The sequence below is a fragment of the Macaca fascicularis genome, chromosome 14, assembly GCF_037993035.2.
Source record: "Macaca fascicularis isolate 582-1 chromosome 14, T2T-MFA8v1.1".
In the NCBI taxonomy this organism is placed as follows: domain Eukaryota; kingdom Metazoa; phylum Chordata; class Mammalia; order Primates; family Cercopithecidae; genus Macaca; species Macaca fascicularis.
Genome location: NC_088388.1, coordinates 122,622,655 through 122,642,996, shown reverse-complemented (window position 1 = coordinate 122,642,996; position 20,342 = coordinate 122,622,655). Strand labels below are relative to the sequence as shown.

The 20,342-nt window shown below is 37.2% G+C and overlaps 1 protein-coding gene across 1 annotated transcript in view; it reads right to left on the bottom strand.

The window, feature by feature from the left end:
* Positions 1-12,157: 12,157 nt before the first annotated feature.
* The window catches only part of OR8D4 (olfactory receptor family 8 subfamily D member 4), a 94,506-nt gene continuing 86,321 nt past the window's right edge, over positions 12,158-20,342 (bottom strand). The window contains exon 3 of the mRNA XM_065529158.2: positions 12,158-13,255. Within this exon, the coding sequence (XP_065385230.1) occupies positions 12,299-13,255 (957 nt within the window). The 3' untranslated portion in view covers positions 12,158-12,298. The remainder of the gene's footprint in view (positions 13,256-20,342) is intronic.

Genomic DNA, 20,342 nt, shown 5'->3' with positions numbered 1-20,342 from the left:
AGTCAAACACTTAAGGTAACTTCCTATGAGAATTTATAGAGTTCTTCCTCTATATAATGCCCCTCCTCTCTGAAGATGTGTATCAAATAGTCTAAGTGACTTCACCTCCCCAAACTCTCCTCAACACAGTAAGACTACTGTGCTCTGTTAAGGATTCCCTTCTCTGAGTTATAGTCTAGAAAGTGCCAATAGGGAGAAAAATCAACGTGATTATAAGACTCACCTCAGCTGTTTCTCTTCTATCAGGGATCATACTCTGCCTACCTATTGCCAATGTGTCCAAGCAGTGTTTTTTAAATATATATTTTTTTGTTTCTGGTTGTTTATAGCAGGAACTTAACCTGATCTCAGTTATTCTTCATGCCCAATGTGGAAGTTTCTCGTTTATTTGAGTTTTTGTTAATTCTAAGAATTCTTTTTTGACTCTGGCTATTTAGAAGACTTTTTAAAAATTTACGTATGAAATATATTGGTGTGTTTAAACTGCACATATTAATTTCAAATTTTATTATGCTGTGGTTAAAGGCATTTCTGTTGTTTTGAATTTGTTGACTTTTTCCCCAGAGATTTATATACTGACTTCTTACAAAGCATGGATAGAAACAAAGAGGTTTTCTCTGGAGAGCATAAGTTTTAATAAATATATATTAATTATATTTTAAAATTATATTAGTTGTACTTTTGGGGAAAAAATGGCTTGCCATCCTGACACTCTTATTTCCCCAGCAGTTGTTTCTAAATGCCCCCTAATTTTTTTTAATGTTTTAATATTTCTTGTGGTAAATAGTAGGCATATATACTTAAGGCGTACATGAGATATTTTGGTACAGGCACACAATACATAATAATTACATTATGGAAAATTTGGCATCCATCCCCTCAAGCATTTATCTTTTTTCTTACAAATGATTCAATTATACTCTTTAATTATTTAAAAATGTAAAAGTAGATTATTATTTTCTATAGTCCTTCTGTTGTGCTATCAAATACTAGGAATTATTCATTCTTTCTAATTTATTTTTTTACCCATTAATCATCCCTAACTCCCTCTCATCTGCCCAGTGAGCTTCTCAGACTCTGGTAGTTACTCTTCTGTGCTCTATCTCCATGAGTTCGATTGTTTTAACTTTCAGTTCCCACAAATAAGTGAGAACATGCAATGTTTGTCTTTCTGTGCCTGACTTATTTTATGCAACATAATGATCTCCAGTTCCATCCATGTCATTGCAAATGACAGACTCTCATTCTTTGTTATGGTTTAATAGTTCTTTATTGTTTATAGGTACCACATTTTCTTTTTCCACTCATCTGTTGATGGACACTTAGGTGGCTATTATGAACAGTCCTGCAATAAACACGGGAGTACAAATTGCTCTTTGATATACTGATTTTCTTTCTTTTGTGTATATGCCCAGCAGTGGGATTGCTGAATCTTATGGTAGCTCTATTTTTAGTTTTGTGAGAAACTTTTAAGCTGTTTGCCATAGTGGTTGTAGTAGTTTACATTCGCATCAAAAGTGTAAGGGGGTTCTCTTTGCTCCATGCCCTCATCAGCATTTGTTATTGCTGGAATTTTGGAGAAAAGTCATTTTAACTGGGATGAGATGACATCTCACTGTAGTTCTGCTTGCATTTCTCTGATGATCAATGATGTTGAGCACTTTTTCATATGCCTGTTTGCCGTTTGCATGTCTTCTTTTGAGAAATGTCTATTAAAATATTTTGCCTATTTTTAATCAGATTATTAGGTTTTATTCCTATAGAGTTGTTTTGAGCTATTTTGGTTATTAATCCCTTGTCAGATGGGTAGTTCGCAAATATTTTCTCCCATTCTGTGGGTTGTCTTGCCACTTTGTTGATTGCATTCTTTGTTGTACGGACGCTGTTTAACTTGATGTGATCCCATTTGCCCGTTTTTGCTTTGGGTGCAGTGCTTATGGGGTATTTCTCAATAAATTATTGCTTAGACCAATGTCCTGGAGTGTTTCCCCAATGTTTTCTTGTAGTAGTTTCATAGTTTGAGGTTTTAGATTTAAGTATTTAATCCATTTGTATTTGATTTTTGTATAAGGCTAGAGACAGGGGTCAAGTTTATTCTCCTGCATATGGATATCCAGTTTTTCCAGCACCATTTATTTTAAAGACTGGTTTTTTTCCCCCAGTGTATATTCTTGATACCTTTGTAGAAAGTGACTATAGATGTGTGGATTTATTTCTGGGTTCTCTATTCTGTTCCATTGGTCTATATGTCTGTTTTTATGCCAGTATCATGCTGTCTTGGTTACTGTAGCTCTATAGTATAATTTAAAGTCAGGTAATGTTATTTCTCCAGGTTTTTTTTTTTTTATTATTATACTTTAAGTTCTAGGGTACATGTGCATAACGTGCAGGTTTGTTACATATGTATACTTGTGCCATGTTGCTGTGCTGCACCCATCAACTCGTCAGCACCCATCAACTCGTCATTTACATCAGGTATAACTCCCAATGCAATCCCTCCCCCTTCCCCCTCCCCCCTCCCCATGATAGGCCCCAGTGTGTGATGTTCCCCTTCCCGAGTCCAAGTGATCTCATTGTTCAGTTCCCACCTATGAGTGAGAACATGTGGTGTTTGGTTTTCTGTTCTTGTGATAGTTTGCTAAGAATGATGGTTTCCAGCTGCATCCATGTCCCTACAAAGGACACAAACTCATCCTTTTTTATGGCTGCATAGTATTCCATGGTGTATATGTGCCACATTTTCTTAATCCAATCTGTCACTGATGGACATTTGGGTTGATTCCAAGTCTTTGCTATTATGAATAGTGCCGCAATAAACATATGTGTGCATGTGTCTTTATAGCAGCATGATTTATAATCCTTTGGGTATATACCCAGTAATGGGATGGCTGGGTCATATGGTACATCTAGTTCTAGATCCTTGAGGAATCGCCATACTGTTTTCCATAATGGTTGAACTAGTTTACAATCCCACCAACAGGGTAAAAGTGTTCCTATTTCTCCACATCCTCTCCAGCACCTGTTGTTTCCTGACTTTTTAATGATCACCATTCTAACTGGTGTGAGATGGTATCTCATTGTGGTTTTGATTTGCATTTCTCTGATGGCCAGTGATGATGAGCATTTTTTCATGTGTCTGTTGGCTGTATGAATGTCTTCTTTTGAGAAATGTCTGTTCATATCCTTTGCCCACTTTTTGATGGGGCTGTTTGTTTTTTTCTTGTAAATTTGTTTGAGTTCTTTGTAGGTTCTGGATATTAGCCCTTTGTCAGATAAGTAGATTGCAAAAATTTTCTCCCATTCTGTAGGATGCCTGTTTACTCTGATGGTAGTTTCTTTTGCTGTGCAGAAGCTCTTTAGTTTAATGAGATCCCATTTGTCAATTTTGGCTTTTGCTGCCGTTGCTTTTGGTGTTTTAGACATGAAGTCTTTGCCCATGCCTATGTCCTGAATGGTACTACCTAGGTTTTCCTCTAGGATTTTTATGGTATTAGGTCTAACATTTAAGTCTCTAATCCATCTTGAATTAATTTTCTCCAGTTTTATTCTTTTTGCTCAGAATAGCTTTGGCTATTCTGGGTGTTTTGTGGTGTAAGAATTGTTTTTGCTATTTCTGTGAATAATGTCATTGGTATTTTGATAGGGATTATACTGAATCTGTAGATTGCTTTGGGGAGTACAGACATTTTAACAATATTTAACAATACTGATTTTTCCAATCTATGAACATAAAATATCTTTCCATTTTTTGTGTCCTCTTCAATTTCTTTCATCAGCATTCTCTAGTTTTGATTGCAGAGATCGTTCGCTGCTTTGGTTAATTACTCAGTATTTAATTTTATTTGTTGCTGTTGTAAATGGGATTACTTTTTAAATTTTTTTTCAGATTGTTCATTGTTGACATATAGAAATGCTACTGATTTTTTATGTTGATTTTGTATCCTACAACTTTACTGAATTTATCAGTTCTAATAGTTTTTTGGTGGAGTCTTCAGGTTTTTCCAAATATTAGATTATTATCATCTGCAAACAAGGTTAATTTGACTTCTTCCTTTCCAATTTGAATGTCATTTATTTCTTTTTCTTTTCTGATTCCTCTAGCTGAGACTCCCAGTACTATGTTGAAAAACAGTGGTGAAAGTGGGCATCCTTGTCATGTTCCAGATCTTAGAGGAAGGGCTTTCAGCTTTTCTCCATTTACTGTGGATTTGTCATATATGGTTTTTATTATGTTGCTGTATGTTCCCTCTATATTCAGTTTTTGAGGGTTTTTATCCTGAAAGGATGGTTGGATTTTATCAAATACTTTTTGGGCATCAATTGATATGATCATATGGTTTTTATCCTCCATTCTGATGATATGATGTATACATATTGATTGATTCATGTATGTTGAACCATCCTTGCATCCCTGGGATAAATCCCACTTGGTCATGATGGATAATCTTTTTAATGTATTCTTGAATTTGGTTTGCAAGTATTTTGTTAAGGTTTTTTGCATCAATATTCATCAGAGACATTGGCCTGTAGTTTCTTTTTTTCTTTTCTTTTTTTTTATTTTTTATTTTTTGATGTGTCTTTGTCTGGTTTTGGTACCTTGGTAATACTGGCCTCATAGAATGAGTTTGGAAGTATTCCCTCCTCCTGTATTTTTCAGAACAGTTTGAGTAGGGTTAGTATTAGTTCTTCTTTAAATATTTAGTAGAATTCAGCCATGAAGCTATTGGATCCCAAGCTTTTCTTTACTGGGAGACTATTTATTATGGCTTTGATCTCACAACTTGTTATTGGTCTGGTCAGGTTTTGCATTTTTTCTTAGTTTAATCTTGGTAGGTTGTATTTGTTTAGGAATGTATATATTTATTCTGGATTTTCTGATTTATTGGCATATAGTTGCTCATATTAGTCACTAATGATCCTTTGAATTTCTGCAGTATCAGTCATAACATCTTCTTCATCTCTGATTTTATTTATTTGGGTCTTCTTTTTTTCTTAGTTAGTCTGGCTAAAAGTTTGTCAGTTTTGTTTAGCTTTTCAAAAACCAACTTTTTATTTTGATTTTTGTATTTTTTGTTCATTTTAAATTCATTTATTTCTTATCTGACCTTTATTATTCATTTTCTTCTACTAATTTTTTCATTTGGTTTGGTCTTAGTTTTATAATTCTTTAAGATGCATCATTACATTATTTACTTGAAGTTTCTCCTCTTTTTTGATGTCACTACTTATAGCTATAAATTTTTCTCTTGAGTACTGCTTTTGCTGTAGCCCATAGGTTTTTCTATGTTGTGTTTCCATTATTTGTTTCAAGAAATTTTCTCAATTTCCTTCCTAATTTCTTCATTGACCCACTGGTCATTTAGGAGCATATTGTTTAATTTCTTTGTGTTTGTGTTGTTTCCAAAATTCTTCTCATTACTGATTTGTAGTTTTATTCCATTGTGGTTAGAGAAGATACTTGATATTATTTTAAATTTTTTGAATGATTTAAGACTTGTTTTATGGTCTAACATATGGTCCATTTTTTAGAAGGATCCATGTGCTGAGGAGAAAAATGTGTATTCTATAGCCACTGGATGAAATGTCCTGTAAATATCTATTAGGTCAATTTGTTCTATAGTGCAGATAAAGTCTGAAGTTTCCTTGTCGATTTTCTGTGTAGGCGATCTGCCCAATGTTGACAGTGGGGTGTAGAAGTCACAAGTTGTTATTGTATTGACATCTAGCTCTCTCTGTTGCTTTCATAATATTTGCTTTATATATCTGTGTGCTCCAGTGTTGGGTGTGTATGTATTTATAATTTTTATATCCTATTGTTGAATTGACCCCTGTATCATTATATAATGACCTTCCTTGTCTCTTCCTACAGTTTTTTTTTTCTTGAAATCTATTCTGTCTGATATAAGTATAGCTAGTCCTGCTCTTTTTTTGTTTCCATTAGCATGGAATATCTTTTTCCATCCCTTTGTTTTCAATCTATGTGTATCTTTATAGATGAAGTGTGTTTCTTTTAGGCAATAGATTGTTGGGTCCTGTTTATTCATCCACTCAGCCACTCTATGTCTTTTGATTGGAGAGTTTAGACCATTTACATTCAGTGTCATTATTGATAAATGGGGACATACTACTGCCATTTTGTTATTGGATTTTCTGGTTGTTTTGTGGTATTCTCTTCCTTCTTCTTTCCTGTCTTCCTTTTAGTGAAGGTGATTTTCTCTACTGATATGCTTTAATTTCTTGCTTCTTATTTTTTTGTGTATCTGTTGTGTATTGTTGGAGATTACCATGAAGCTTGCAAGTGTCATCTTATAATCCATTATTTTAAACTGATGATAACTTAACACTGATTGCATAAACAAACATGCAAAAGGAAAACTAATAATAAAAACACTACACTTTATCTCTCTGCTTTTCAATGTTTTATTGTTTCTCTTTATGTCTTATTGTACTGTCTGTGTCTTCAAAAGTTGTTGTAGTTATTTTTGATTAGCCCATCATTTAGTCTTTATACTTAAGAGAAGTTTATGTGCCACAATTACTGCATTATATTAATCTGTGCTTGTCTGTGTGCTTGCTGTATAATATTACCAGTGAGTTGTGTACCTCCACGTGGCTTCTTCTTGCTCGTTCACATATTTTTCTTTCAGATTGAAGAATTCCCTTTAGCATTTCTTGTAGGACAAGTCTGGTGTTGACGAAATCCTCAACTTTTGTTCGTCTAGGAAGGTCTTTATTTCTCCTTTGTGTACAAAGGACACTTTCAGTGGATATACTATTCTAGGGTACAAGTTTTTTTTCTTTCAGGAATTGAATTGTCATGACACACTTTCCCGGGCTGTAAGGTTTCCACTGAAAAGTTAGCTGCCAGATGTATTGGAGCTCTATTATACGGTATTTGTCTATTTTCTCTTGCTGCTTTTAGGATCCTTTCTTTATCATTGACCTTTGGGAGTTTGATTATTAAATGCCATGAGGTAGTCTTCTTTGGGTTAGATTTGCTTAGTGTTCTATAACCTTCCTGTATTTAAATATTAATGTATTTCTTTAGGTTTGGGAAGTTCTCTGTTATTGTCCCTTTGAATAAACTTTTTACCTTTATCTCATTCTCTATCTCCTCTTTAATGCCAAGAACTCTTAGATTTTTGCTTTTGAAGCTATTTTCTAGATCTTGTAGGCTGTTTCACCATTTTGTATTCTTTTTCCTTCTCTCTCCTCTGTATTTTCAAATAGGCTGTCTTCAAGTTCACTAATTCTTTCTTCTACTTGATCAATTCTGCTGTTAAAGGTCTCTGATGCATTCTTAAACATGTTAATTGCATTTTTCAGCTCTATAATTTCTGCTTCTTTTTAATTATTTTAATCTCTTTGTTAAATTTATCTGATAAAATTCTGAATTTCTTCTCTGTGTTATCTTGAAACTATTTGAGTTACCTCAAAATAGCTATTTTGAATTCTCCATCTGAAAGGTCACATATCTGTTTCTCCAGGATTGGACCCTGTTGCCTCACATAGTTCATTTGGTGAGGTCACGTTTTGTAGATGGTGTTGATGCTTGTAGATGTTCTTCAGTGTCCGGACATTAAAGAGTTAGGCACTTGTAATCTTCACAGTCTAGGCTTGTTTGTGCCTGTCCTTCTTGGGAAGGTTTTCCAGGTATTCAAAGGGACATGTGTCCCATGCCCAATAATGCTGTGCGTTTTGCAGACTTGCAGAGGTACTGCCTTGGTCTTTGATAGGATCCAAAAGAATTCTCTGGATTACCCAGAAGAGATTCTTATTCTTTTCCCTTACTTTCTCCCAGATACACAAGGTCTCACTCTCTCTGTGCTGATCCACCCGGAGCTGGTGTGCATGGTGGGAGTAAGGCAAGCACCCCTGTGGCCACCACCGCTGGACTGAATTGGGTCAGACTTGATGCCAGCAGAGCACTGGGTTTTGCCCAAGGCTTTTTCCTTCAGCATAGCGAGTTCCCCAGGCCCTGGGTATGTCTGCAAATGCTGTCTGGGAGCCAGGAATTGGAGTCAAAAACCTTACTTGATGTTTTGTTTTACTGCAGCTAAGCTGGGACTCAAATCACAATACAAAATCCTTCCCACTCTTCCCTCCCCTTACCAAAGGCAGAGGAGCCTCTTTTTGTGGCCACCACCACCACCATGGGGAGTTCTGTCAGGCCACTGCTGATGTTTGCTTAAAGCCCAAGGACTCTTCTATGGTGAATACTGCCAGGCTTGGGACTCACCCTTTAGGGCAATGGCCTCCGCTATAGCCCAGGGCAGGCCCAGATGTGCTGTCCAAGAGCTTAGGCATGGACTTAGGCCTGCTCATTTCTATATCTCACTGTAGCCAAGCTGGTAGCTAGGGTGCAATAAAAAGTTTCTTTACTCTTCCCTCTGTTTTTCTCAAACAGGAAACTTTCATTGTAGTCACCACAGCTGGGAATATGCTGAGTCTCTCCTAAAGCTAGCATGTCTCAGAGCCCAAGCCCATGGCATATTCCCTGAGTATCATTGCTGATTATTCAAAGACCAAGGTCTCTTTAGTTAGCAGGTGATGAACCCTGCCAGGACTGGGTCTTTTCCTTCAAGGCAATGGCTCCCTTTCTCCCAGGGTGAGTCTAGAAATGTCATCCAGGAACTAGGGCCAGGAATGGGGGTCTCACAACTCTGCCTGGTACCCTGTCCTACTGTGACTTAGCTGATATCCAAGATGCAAGACAAAGTCTGCTTTACTCTTCACTCTCCGCTTCTTAAGCAGAAGGAAGGAGTCACTTTCATTGCTACAAGCTGCTCTGCTTGGGGTTGGGGGAGGCATAGTGCAAGTTCTCCCTTAGCCATGCCAGCTGGTGTATCCCTAGGTCACATGTCATCCTAGTTCACTGGTTCTAAGCCCACACTAGCACTAGGAGTTGCTTAGGGATTACAGTCCTTGTGCCCTAGACTGCCTTTCAAGGTTACCTAGGACTACAGAGCACTTCAGCCTGCGGTGGCGAGGCTTGGCAAGAAACTCATGTTCTGAGTCCTGGGATGGGTGATTCTTCTCTGGCTAGGGCTGGTCCAAATGGTCCCTCTGTGTGCAGGCGCTGGCTGAGCCTAGCATTGGTTTATTCTCTGCTTTGATAGGGCAGCACTGAGTTCAATGCCAAGTCCCGCAGTCACTGTACTCTCCCTTCCCAAAGTGCACAGATTCTACATGCTTCATAGCTACTGCCAGGGAATGGAGGAAAGATGGCAAAGGTGATTCTAGACTGTCTCTCCTGGCTTCCTCGATGCCTCTGTCCATGATATTAAGTTAAAACCAGGTACTGTGATTGTTCATCGGCTTTTTGGTTCTTGTGAAGGTGCTTTTCTGTGTGGCGATAGTTGTTAAAAATTTGATGTTACAGTACAGGGGGACAAAGAGTGTAGGCTTCTATTCTGCCCTCTTGCTCCACCTTCCACCTCTAAAATTTAAAATGGAATATGTTCAAAGAGACCATACAAAAAACAAATACTCTTTAGCCCTAGCTAGGATGTTGTTCCTAAATTATTACGTAGTCTCAGCCTTGGAAAATGTACTAAAATATGAATAAGCTGCATATAAAATTAGTAAAAGCCCCAGGGAAATCAGATTTCTTTATATTTGTCATTACTAGTCAAATGACAGTGGTAGTCTTGTGCACTGAGTTAAAAAAAAAAAAAAAAAAAAAAAAAAGGAGACCACATCTGACTTTTTTGGAGTATCACAATGCAAAAGTTTTATCTGCCGTGGATATGCAAAAAAGAGTAAATGCAGGGAGTAAATGCAGGAACCCCACCTATGTATCATCCCTCAATCAATCTATTTCTTACCTACTCTCTGCGAATTTTCTTAATTGACTTTCTAAACAGGAGTGAGGTAAATCTTCTAAGTAGAAGAAGACCTCAGGTCCTTGTTAACTAGTCAGTAACATGAGAGGCTTTCCATAATGGAGATATAACACACAGAAAAACTAAGCACTTTATGTAAAAACACAGCTTTTCTCTTTCTTTCAAAAGATCTGTGTAGTAGTATCTTTCAGTAACTCCTATATAAATTTCCATGTAAATCGTTTTTGTCTCTTTGGGGAAGAGAAAATGAGTTAGAAGTGATTGTTACTTTATAAGAAAACTTTGCTTACTATGAATAACTGAAATGCTTGCTTCTTTATAATAAGCATTGTTTAACATACATTGAAAATTGTGTAACTAACTCTACTATTATATTTATGTTAATTTTGGCTACTTGGAATCTCAGACAGATATGAAGATCAAACATTGCAACTATTTCAGATTTTATGGTGCATCTGTGTTTTTATTTTGACTGGTCTTGACTCGCTTTTATTGTTTACATTTTCCTTATCTTGAAATTTTTATTTTAACTTTATTAAAATATATCATCCTCAAGCATCACACTTTCAATTCAACGCAAATCTTATTTATTCACCATCAAAAAAGTGTCTTGAATCTATTTTTTTTATTTCTACTGTTATTCCTAGAACTAAAATCACATTGTTTCTTACCAAAATAAGTTTAACAGCATCAAAAGTGTCCTCTCTGCTTCCACTCTGGCCAGTAGCACTGTCTTTCCCTATCTCACCCTTCCCACAAACATACACACACATATACATCTATCTATTTTCTAATCAATAACCAGAAATTATTTTTCAAATGTAAAACAGATTACATCGCTCTACTTTTGAAACATTCCGATTGCTTCTCATTGTACTTAGGATAGAATTAAAACTCCCTAAGCGATCTAGAATTTGCCTACTTATCCAGCCTCCCTTGCTTCCTTTTTTCCCTCTCTCACTGACCATCTGCGATACTGCCTTCTCCGTTTCTTGAATATTGCCAAGTTTGTTCCAGCCTTGGACTTTGTACTTGCCACTGCCTTTCTGGTTTCTGCAGAACTATACCCTTTTCTTCATTTAGGTTTCATCTCAAATGTCCTTTCTTCAAAGAACTCTATTGAGAGTAGAATTTGACCCACCGAAAATTACATAACTCATTTTTTTCGAAAGCCTCATCTATGTCTATAATTATCATGTTTGCTCATTGAATTACTTCTGTATTGTCTATCATCTTTTTCATCCCCTAAAAGTAAAGAGATACCTTGTCTATCATGTTCACCATAATATTCCAACACGCAGGACAGTGCCTGGCACATGATGTCCATGATAAGCATATGCTGAACAAATGAATTAACTAATACATCACATTCCCCATACAGCGTACTATCTTGGTTGATTGTATGAGTTCATTCTTAAAAATCATAAACTTTTTTATTGTGTTTATCTCAAAACATGTGGAGGAAATTAGAGACACCTAGTTACAGCTTACAAAGAAAATACCAACTCAAAAGAAACAAACAAAGTTGTAAAATACTGCACATATACTGGTCATGCTGAAAAAAACAAGATATTTTAATAAGATTATAAACATTATCTCTTCATCTAGACATTGTAAGTCTTATTTTTGGATCAACATTTGCCGAATACTGAGACCATATTAGCTTAGTCCTTTGTTGAATCTTCTTCATTGAATTACACTTTAAGACAATATTGGCTTTCAATAAGCCCTTCACAAGAAACAATCAAGAAAAATTCTCCCACAGTTATTATAAAATTGTTGTCATAATTTCCATCACATTGCTCAATTTTTTTTTAAATTAGGTGTGGTTTTCTTCTGATACGACTATGCAGTACAGCATGATGATGATTTCTTTTTGGGCTTGGATTCAGGAAACTAAAGGTAAAAATTGTTGTTCAATTACAGCAATGGTATTAACTTTAAATTGAAAATATTTTTTACTTTTCACTTTCATATATGTTGTTTTACATTTTATTAATGTAATTATCTGTGCATATATTTACTAATCTAAATATAAGTAACTTCATCTGATTTCAAATTACATTTTTTCTTCTTGTTGAGACAGAGTTTCGCTCTTGTCACCCAGGCTAGAGTGCAATGGTGCAATCTTGGCTCACTGCGACCTCCACCTCCTGAGTTTAAGCGATTCTCCTGCCTCAGTCTCCCAAGTAGGTGGGATTACAGGTGCCTGCCACCATGCCCAGCTAATTTTTTTGTATTTTTAGTAGTGATGGGGTTTCACCATCTTGGCCAGGCTGGTCTTGAACACCAGACCTCATGATCCACCCACCTCAGCCTCCCAAAGTGCCGGAATTACAGACGTAAGTCACTGCGCCTGGCCCTCAAATTACTTTTAAAGAGTCAAGGTATAAACGTATACATCTAATCATGATTATGAATACATAAATAGATCTTAATAAAGAGCATATTTGTCATGGAGATAAAGGTATTTTTCTTCTTAAAAGTTTCGTCAGGGCATTTTTCACTTCCTTGTTCCTCAGACTATATATCAGAGGATTCAACATGGGAATCACAGTGGTATAAAATACTGAGGATACTTTCTCCTGGGTGAGTGAGCTGCTAAAAGCAGGTTTGAGATACATGGACATCAGAGACCCATAAAATATAAGAACAGCTGTCAGGTGGGAGCTACAGGTACTAAAGGCTTTGCACCTGCCCTTTTTAGAGTGGATGCGCAGGATGCCGGTGAGGATAAAAGCATATGAAATGATGATTGCTAGGCTTGTGGCCACCATGTTAAATCCACCAATGACAAAAATCAAAAGCTCATCAATATAAGTGCTAGAGCAGGAGAGTTTAATAAGAGGGACAATGTCACAGAAATAATGTTTAATGATGTTTGATCCACAGAAGGACAACCTGAGTATACAACCTCCATGGATCACAGCATCAGTGAAACCTACTGAGAAGACAGCAGCCACCAGCAGAGAACAGACACTAGGGGACATGATGACCTTGTAGAGCAGTGGATTGCAGATGGCCACGTAGTGATCATAGGCCATGGCTGCCAGCATGTAGCATTCAGAAATAACACAAACACAGAAAAAAAACAGCTGAGTCATGCATCCAGAATAAGAGAGGGATCTGTCTCTGCATAAAAACCCTGATAGCATTTTAGGGGTAATGACAGAAGAATAGCAGACATCTAAAAAGGACAAACTACTCAGGAAATAGTACATGGGGATATGAAGTTGATGATTCAGCCTAATTATTGAGATCATGCTGAGGTTTCCCACCACAGTAATTGTATAAATTCCTAAGAAGAGGCCAAAGAGGGGCAGCTGAAGCTCTGGCTGTTCAGTTAATCCTGAAAGCAGAAACTCAGTCACTATGGAATGGTTTTTTATACCCATTCTTCTCTGAGAAATCTGTGGAGATGAGAAAGAAAAAGTCTAATTAGACAGGTAGAACCCAGCTTGCCTCTAATATACCTCACAGCACAGATATTTCTATCTATGAAAACACTGACTTTGTGTTATGAAGACCAAAAAGTGAGCACTCAGATGAAATAGAGTCAGTAAACATCTACCTACCCATAGATTTTAGGAACCACAAGCACACTTTTCCATACCCTCCAGTGGAACAAATTCTCTTAGCAAAGGACAGAACCTTTATCTCTAGAGTTAGAGACAAGACTAATGCTTAAAACCAGGGCATTTCTGTTGTGGAGAAACGTCAGCCGCTGGCGCAGGGGTAAAATAATTTAGCAAGACAGTTGTGGGTAAAGGAAGACAGACTTATTAGAGAAAGTAGGAAAATACGTTGCCAGGGAGACGATGAGCTAGTCAGCAGAAGCTGACTGCAAAGAAACAAAGGCTTGCTGAAAATTTTATAGGGTGGTGTTTATGCTGTTTGTTGAGGAGGGCTTTGTGCAGTACTGATAACACCAAGGTTGCAGGGAGCTGATTTGCAGGTGTCTGGTGATAGTTGGGTGCAAGAAGACTGAATTATTTGTGCAGGAGAGCTGTGTGTCCTGGGCCATGAAGAAAAGCAGACTTGTAGCTCCTCTGTTTCTCTCTTTTGCTTTTGCCTCCTCCCACCAGCCTGACTCCCTTTCCCTAATTAGGACTCCACAGCTTCTTAAAGCAAATTAGTTAAGTAGATGCATAAACAAGAGGCTGAGGACTATGAGAACACTTTTGCTAATGACACATTTGCCAACGGCTGACTCTTCCTCCAGGATTTCCTATAAAGAAGGTATCTACTATTAAGGTGAATTATAATTTTCTACATCAAGGTTTCCAAGGGTGTTCAGCAAAAGAATCATTCAAGGAGATGTTAAATAAGTATCCAAGGATCATATGATTTCAGACATCCTGAATTAAATAGTTAAACTGGTTTTGTAACTGGAGGATGTCTCGGTCCTCCTGAAGGACTATATCAATACAATATTTATCAAACTTACTTGATGATAGGCCAACTGCACGCTTTTTAAAAACATTTTATAGCACGAGCATGGCTCAGAATGTATTTTAGAAAACTATATTTTCATTTGTGTGTTTGTTCTATTTTTAATCTAATCATACATTGATTTCCAGGTGGGAAGTTTGTTCTTATAGTTGAGTAAAAAGCTGGATGATGGTAGAATGGCAGACTTCCCAAACCTATTTCTACCTTCTGGATCTCTGGCCTTCCTCTGGGCTAAGGCTACGTCTCTCGCCGAGGCCATGGAGTCCAATATAACACACTAGTGCTGCCACTACTGGCAATGCAAACAACCCAGATGTTTGTGTTGCCATTTGGAGGCTCCCACATAGCACACATCGTGGAATCATCTATTCTGGGGTCAATCATGGCCTTTTCTCTGAAAAAGCTGACCCTTTATTTAGTGTTGGGCTTCTCACAGAGCCCTCTCCAGACTCTCATATTTGCCCCAAGATTACATCGAATCTGGCTCAGATGTCTAGGGTTGCATTTTGTCATTCTGCCCAGCTACCTGGCTATGTAATAGGCTGTTCATGTCTTCTTGTTTCCAATATATTACTGCTATAATAGGACAAGCCCACTTCCTTAGGCAGCTTGAATTCCCAGGATGTAGGTGACTCCTTATTTCCCAAATCCTTCTCACAGTTTAAAACAAATGAGCTGCCTGGTCACGGAACAGCTATTCTCTGAGCAAGCTTCCCCATTCTACCGAAACTGTGCCTTTTGTATCTGCTCTTTCTCATCCTAAATGATGGAGATGGAGGGTCATGTGCAAAAGTGAGTGTCGAATTGCCCTTTGCCTGTTACAGAAATACCCTGGAGTCTTCCTTTCCCATTACTCCTTCCCAGTTATCATCCATGAGTGTAGTCTAGTCACAGAGGCTTATCAAAGTAATGTTCAAAAAACCTATATGCTCAGTTTTTTGTCTTTAATATCATGGGTTTTTTAAGCATGTTTTTAAATCTGTCCTGAGTGTTACAAACACACTGGCCACTCTTAACTCATATGTAATTCTCCTGCGTGCCCCGTAATTCCTGCTGGGCTCCCTCTCCAAGTAAAATGTCTTATTCTGCTCATGTTCCTTGTTTTATTCTAGTGTTCTGCACTCTTCTTCCATCTTCTCAAGCCTGTTAGGTTTCTTTTTCCTATGTTCTCACTTTCTAAAACATTTCTGTGCTTTAGGTTCTTGCTACGCAGTGTGGTCTATGAACCAGTAGTGGCAGCATCACTCAGAGATCTTTTGAGAAATGCACAGTCTCAGGCCCTACCTCACACCTGCTGAGTAAGGATCTACATTTTAGTGGGATTCTCACATGATTTGTGAGCACATTAACATTTGAGAGGCACTATTTTCGGTTATTTTCTCTTAGAGCTGAAGTCATCCTTCTTCTTTCTTGTTTCGTTCTCTAAACTTTTCTCTCTGATTCATTTTGTGCCAGAAAGCATTAGCTGATTATGTAAAGCCCATCTTTGAAGATATCTTCTCAAAGAAAGTTTTCTGAGATGAAGAATAGAAACTGTGCAATTTTACATTTCAGTATTTTGCCACCTATTTGAAAACTCAGAGATTCCATGGCAGTGTAATGTGCATGTCAAATAGCTTATTGCAACAAATTGTATTGTTTTTGTGTTTGTAGAAAAAAATATTATACACATTCCATCTTAGTCCACACAAAATAAGCAATGATAACTGGCATCTGCTTTATTTAACCAACCGATAAACAGTAAACTCGACTAGCCTAGGGATACAAATTTATGAGGTTGTATTTCTGACCAAAATAATCTACTACATTGATTCAGACCTCATTCAGGACCCAGGTAGTTTTTAGCAATTTAAAAGCATAAGAAAAGTGTTTTTAAACATTTCAATGCATCTCACAGTATTATTAAAACTATAACTGTTGAAAGTATTTCACAAAGGTAAATGCTAGATCAGCATTGCCCAATAGACATATAATGCAGACACATGGGCAATTTAAAATATCCTAGAAGTTCATTTTGTAAAAAGTCAAAATAAAAAGAAAAAATACATTTTAGTAGTATGTTTTATTTAACTCAGTTCAGTCATACCTTGATATCCAAGGGAGATTGGTTTCAGGACCCCCTCAGATACCAAAATCCCTGCATGCTCAAGAACCTGATTTGAAATGGTGTAATATTTTTATATAATCTAAGAACATCCTTTTGTATAGTTTAAATCATCTCTAGATTACTTAGAATACCTAATACAATGTAAACGCTATGTTAATATTTCTTTTAGTATATTTTTGGGGAAAAATTGCAAGAAAAATGTCTGTACATATTCGGTATAGATATAACCACCCATTAAAAAAAAAGCTTCCATCTGCAGTTGGTTGAATCCACAGATGTGGAACCCACAGACACACAGGCCAGCTGTACATGCAAAATGTTATCATTTCAACATGTAATTTATATTTTAAAAATAATGAGATGTTTTATGTTCTTTTATTATACAAATCTTTGAAATTCATAGTGTATTTTATACCTGGCCAGATTTCAAATGCTCAGTAGCCACCTATGGCTAGTGGCTATATTACTGGACAACAAAAGTCTAGAATGTGATTTTTTCCCTAAATCTTTCAAATCTGAATTGTCCCCTTTTACAGAAAGAAACCATTAGTACAGAGGTAACAGAAAGACCACTGAATCCCGAGTTATAAGATGTAGTATCATTTTCATTTCTAAGACAGTGCAACTTTTAACTCACAAAGTCTCTCTGAACTTCATATTTTAGTCTGTAAAAAATAATAAATACTTCAAAGGATTGTTATGCAAATTAAATGAGACAATAACTGTCAATGTACTTTATATATTATAAGGTCCATATAAATATAATTGTAAATATATTTTTAAAGCAGGTGATTTCACAGATTAGTTCCTATGTTAGACACAAGATACTTAGATAAGGTGAGTGGACAATGCATGAATGAGTCTAAGATGGATGCCCATGGCCTCTTCCTTGTACTTCTGTGACTCAGTGGCCTCAAACATGCAGAAGCTCTAGAACCCATGGGGACAATCGGGAATTGATTTTAGAACACATTTTAATATCCTTATAATATGAACACATAATTCTGAAACTCACCTTTTTCCTTCTGAAGACTGTGGGTTAGTATCTCTTCTTTCTCCTAAACTCATCACTTCAGGAGTAGAGATGGATTGATTATATCTTCTTCTTTAGGAGTCTGAGCAACAACAGCTAACAAGAAGCTATGACTTTTATTCTCAGTTCAGGTATTTTGTGTCAAGAAATATAAAGACCAGTAGTCCCAAGGGTTTCTTGTCTCCTGAGGTACAGCAGCCTATGTATTTGTAAGAACTATCCATGAGCTGGCCTATCATTTTGGGAATCTAACATGGATGAGTCACGCGAATGCCCCTTGCCATTCAGTGGGGAAAGATACATGGTCTAACACATGGCTTGCATTTTAAAATGTTGAACAAATGAGGCATCATAGACAGTGCTTGGTATAATAAGCAGTAGGTAGACTTTGAGGTCAGAGATGGAACGGATCACTACTATTTACAGCAATAAGGACAATCTTCATGGAAAGGTAGATTGTAAAATATGCCTTCAAAGGTGGGGAGGATCCATTTAAGCTGAGAGGATATGAAAGAATATCCAAGATGTAAATAAAGGTATAAGCAAAGGAACTGAGAATTAGAAAACATAAGGAATATGTGAAGAACATTGGGGAAAAGTGTAGTGTTTCTTGGATGAAAGCAGTGGATTCAGTGTTTCTAGTATCTGCTAATGATGGAAGCAGAGTCAGGGGAATGACTCTGAGTCCAGCCCTCCAGTCAGTTCTAATGGTTTTCCAGGACATCTGGAAGAATGTGCCTGGTGATCCCTGGATGAGCTTTTTGTGGCTCTGTTAAAATAACACATGCACTTAAACCCTCCAAATTTTCAGGAGCAAATAGCTATATTCAGATCCGGCTTTGGGAAAAACTGTAACACCACTTCAGATTATCTCATAATCAACAGTGTCTACCATGTCAAAGACACTAAATTTCTGGAGATAGAGCCAGGATAAATAAAACGTGGTCCTTCCCCTATTCATATTGCATGGCTATTAAAACATGTTTTAATGTCAATTTATTTTCTTGGGAAAAGTGCCTTTGATACTATTCCTATTCCCTTAACTATTCTCCCAGTGTACTGACCTCTGCTTTAACACTGCTCCACCATACATGTATTTGTGCCTGTCTTCCCTGCTCTTTGGAAATTGTCCCCCTCGATGAGACAAGGGACAATTTCCCATTCATTAGGGCCTATCACAATGACCGGCGTAGAGTAGAATTTATTTTTTTCAGCATCATCCTCATTCCTATCCAGCATCTAGTTCAATCAGAACACTTTGTTCTCTCCTGTCTAGATCACGATCTGAAAAGCTGATTAAAATAGGCTATCTTACAGGAGAGCATTTTCACTTACTAGATAAGTAACAAAATGAGATCAATTCTTAACCAGGGGAAATCAGTCATGAATGAGGAAGCTTATGAGATTAGAAGAGCAGATACTTAACATACAACATTCTTGCTTATTTCTAAAATCAAATATTATAGATAATCATCAATTCTACTTACACTTGTCCTAGCAAGCTTATTACATATAGGCCTACTGGAGTCAAATACTTAAAACACAAAACTTCAGCTGTAGTCAAGATGCCCATTACCAGCCTGTGAATTACACATATTATGAATAATGTTTAGTGAAGTAAATCCCTGTTAAGATCATGTGTGTGTGAGAGAGTGTGTGTGTATTACTGCCTCACTATGCAAATAGTTTATTTTGGAACAAAAAAATTAGTGATTTGATACACAAATATTACATGGAGTGTATCTGATTACAAAAAAATTTCTAAAAAGCAAAGGAAGAAATATAATCCAAAGGCAAAGAGAAATGTTCAGATTATCTGTTAGTCTTCTTTGTTAATGTGGGTACATCAAAATTAACTTAGCTATAGCAATCTCTTTATAGTTATGTTAGAGATTCCTCCCAATGTGTACAGGAAGTTTTTGATCAGAAATGAGAAAAGTATAAAGTCAGGTGGGCTAGTATAAAGCCAGGAATCTAGAGAGGTTGTTTTGTTGTTCTTGTTGTTATGCTATCTGGGCTTTTGTTTATTTTTAGTTTTTCACCCTTTAGCTAGGGCCTTCTGAGTACTCAGTAAGGGTGTCTAGGTTTGGGAAGAACCACAGGACCATTAGCCTCCTCCTACCACTCTCACTATCACCATGGTAAGTCCTAGAAATCAACCTCCTGCCCACTGGGAAGAAACTCCGCTCCACCCTACCCAGCAGTGCGCAGCTGCCTCCACCAGGCAACCTTAGCCTTTGCCGCTCTCCTCCAGTCACTGCTGCCTTAGTCCAAATGGAGCCAAGGGTAGGTGAAGCAAAGACGTCTTGCTTACATTTGGTCTCCTGCACTGTACATTGCTAGAGGTTTTATCCAAGAAATGCTAATGGCGTAGCAATATTTTCCAGAGATGTATACGAAAATTAAATTTGTTTCTACTTCCCTCAAGTACCATGAAAACGCAAAGAAACATGGCCCAGTCAGATCTCAGTGAAAGCCATACTGTTCTCACCTTCCTAAGGGTGAATATGGCTTCTTTTACTAGGTCAAACTCAGCAAATCAAGTTCCTGCTTTCTCTCCTTTCTAATTTTTCAAGAAATCCTGGTTTTGATGAAAATGGAACCTTAAAGATGGCCTTCACTATGTCACCTGACATGTCTATGTATGTCTGACCTGCTCACCTGCCTACAGGCCCACTTATGCAAAAACACACACACAGCACACACACACACACACACACACACACACACACACACGGGAAGAAATGGCAAAAGAAACTGATATTTTTTGAGTACTGATCCAGGCATTTTATAAACATGATCCCATGAGTGGCAGTAACCACTCAATGAGGTAAACATTTAGCTCCACTTCACTGGTGAGACTACCAGAGCCCAGAGTGACCATTTTATTTGCTCAAGGCAGCAC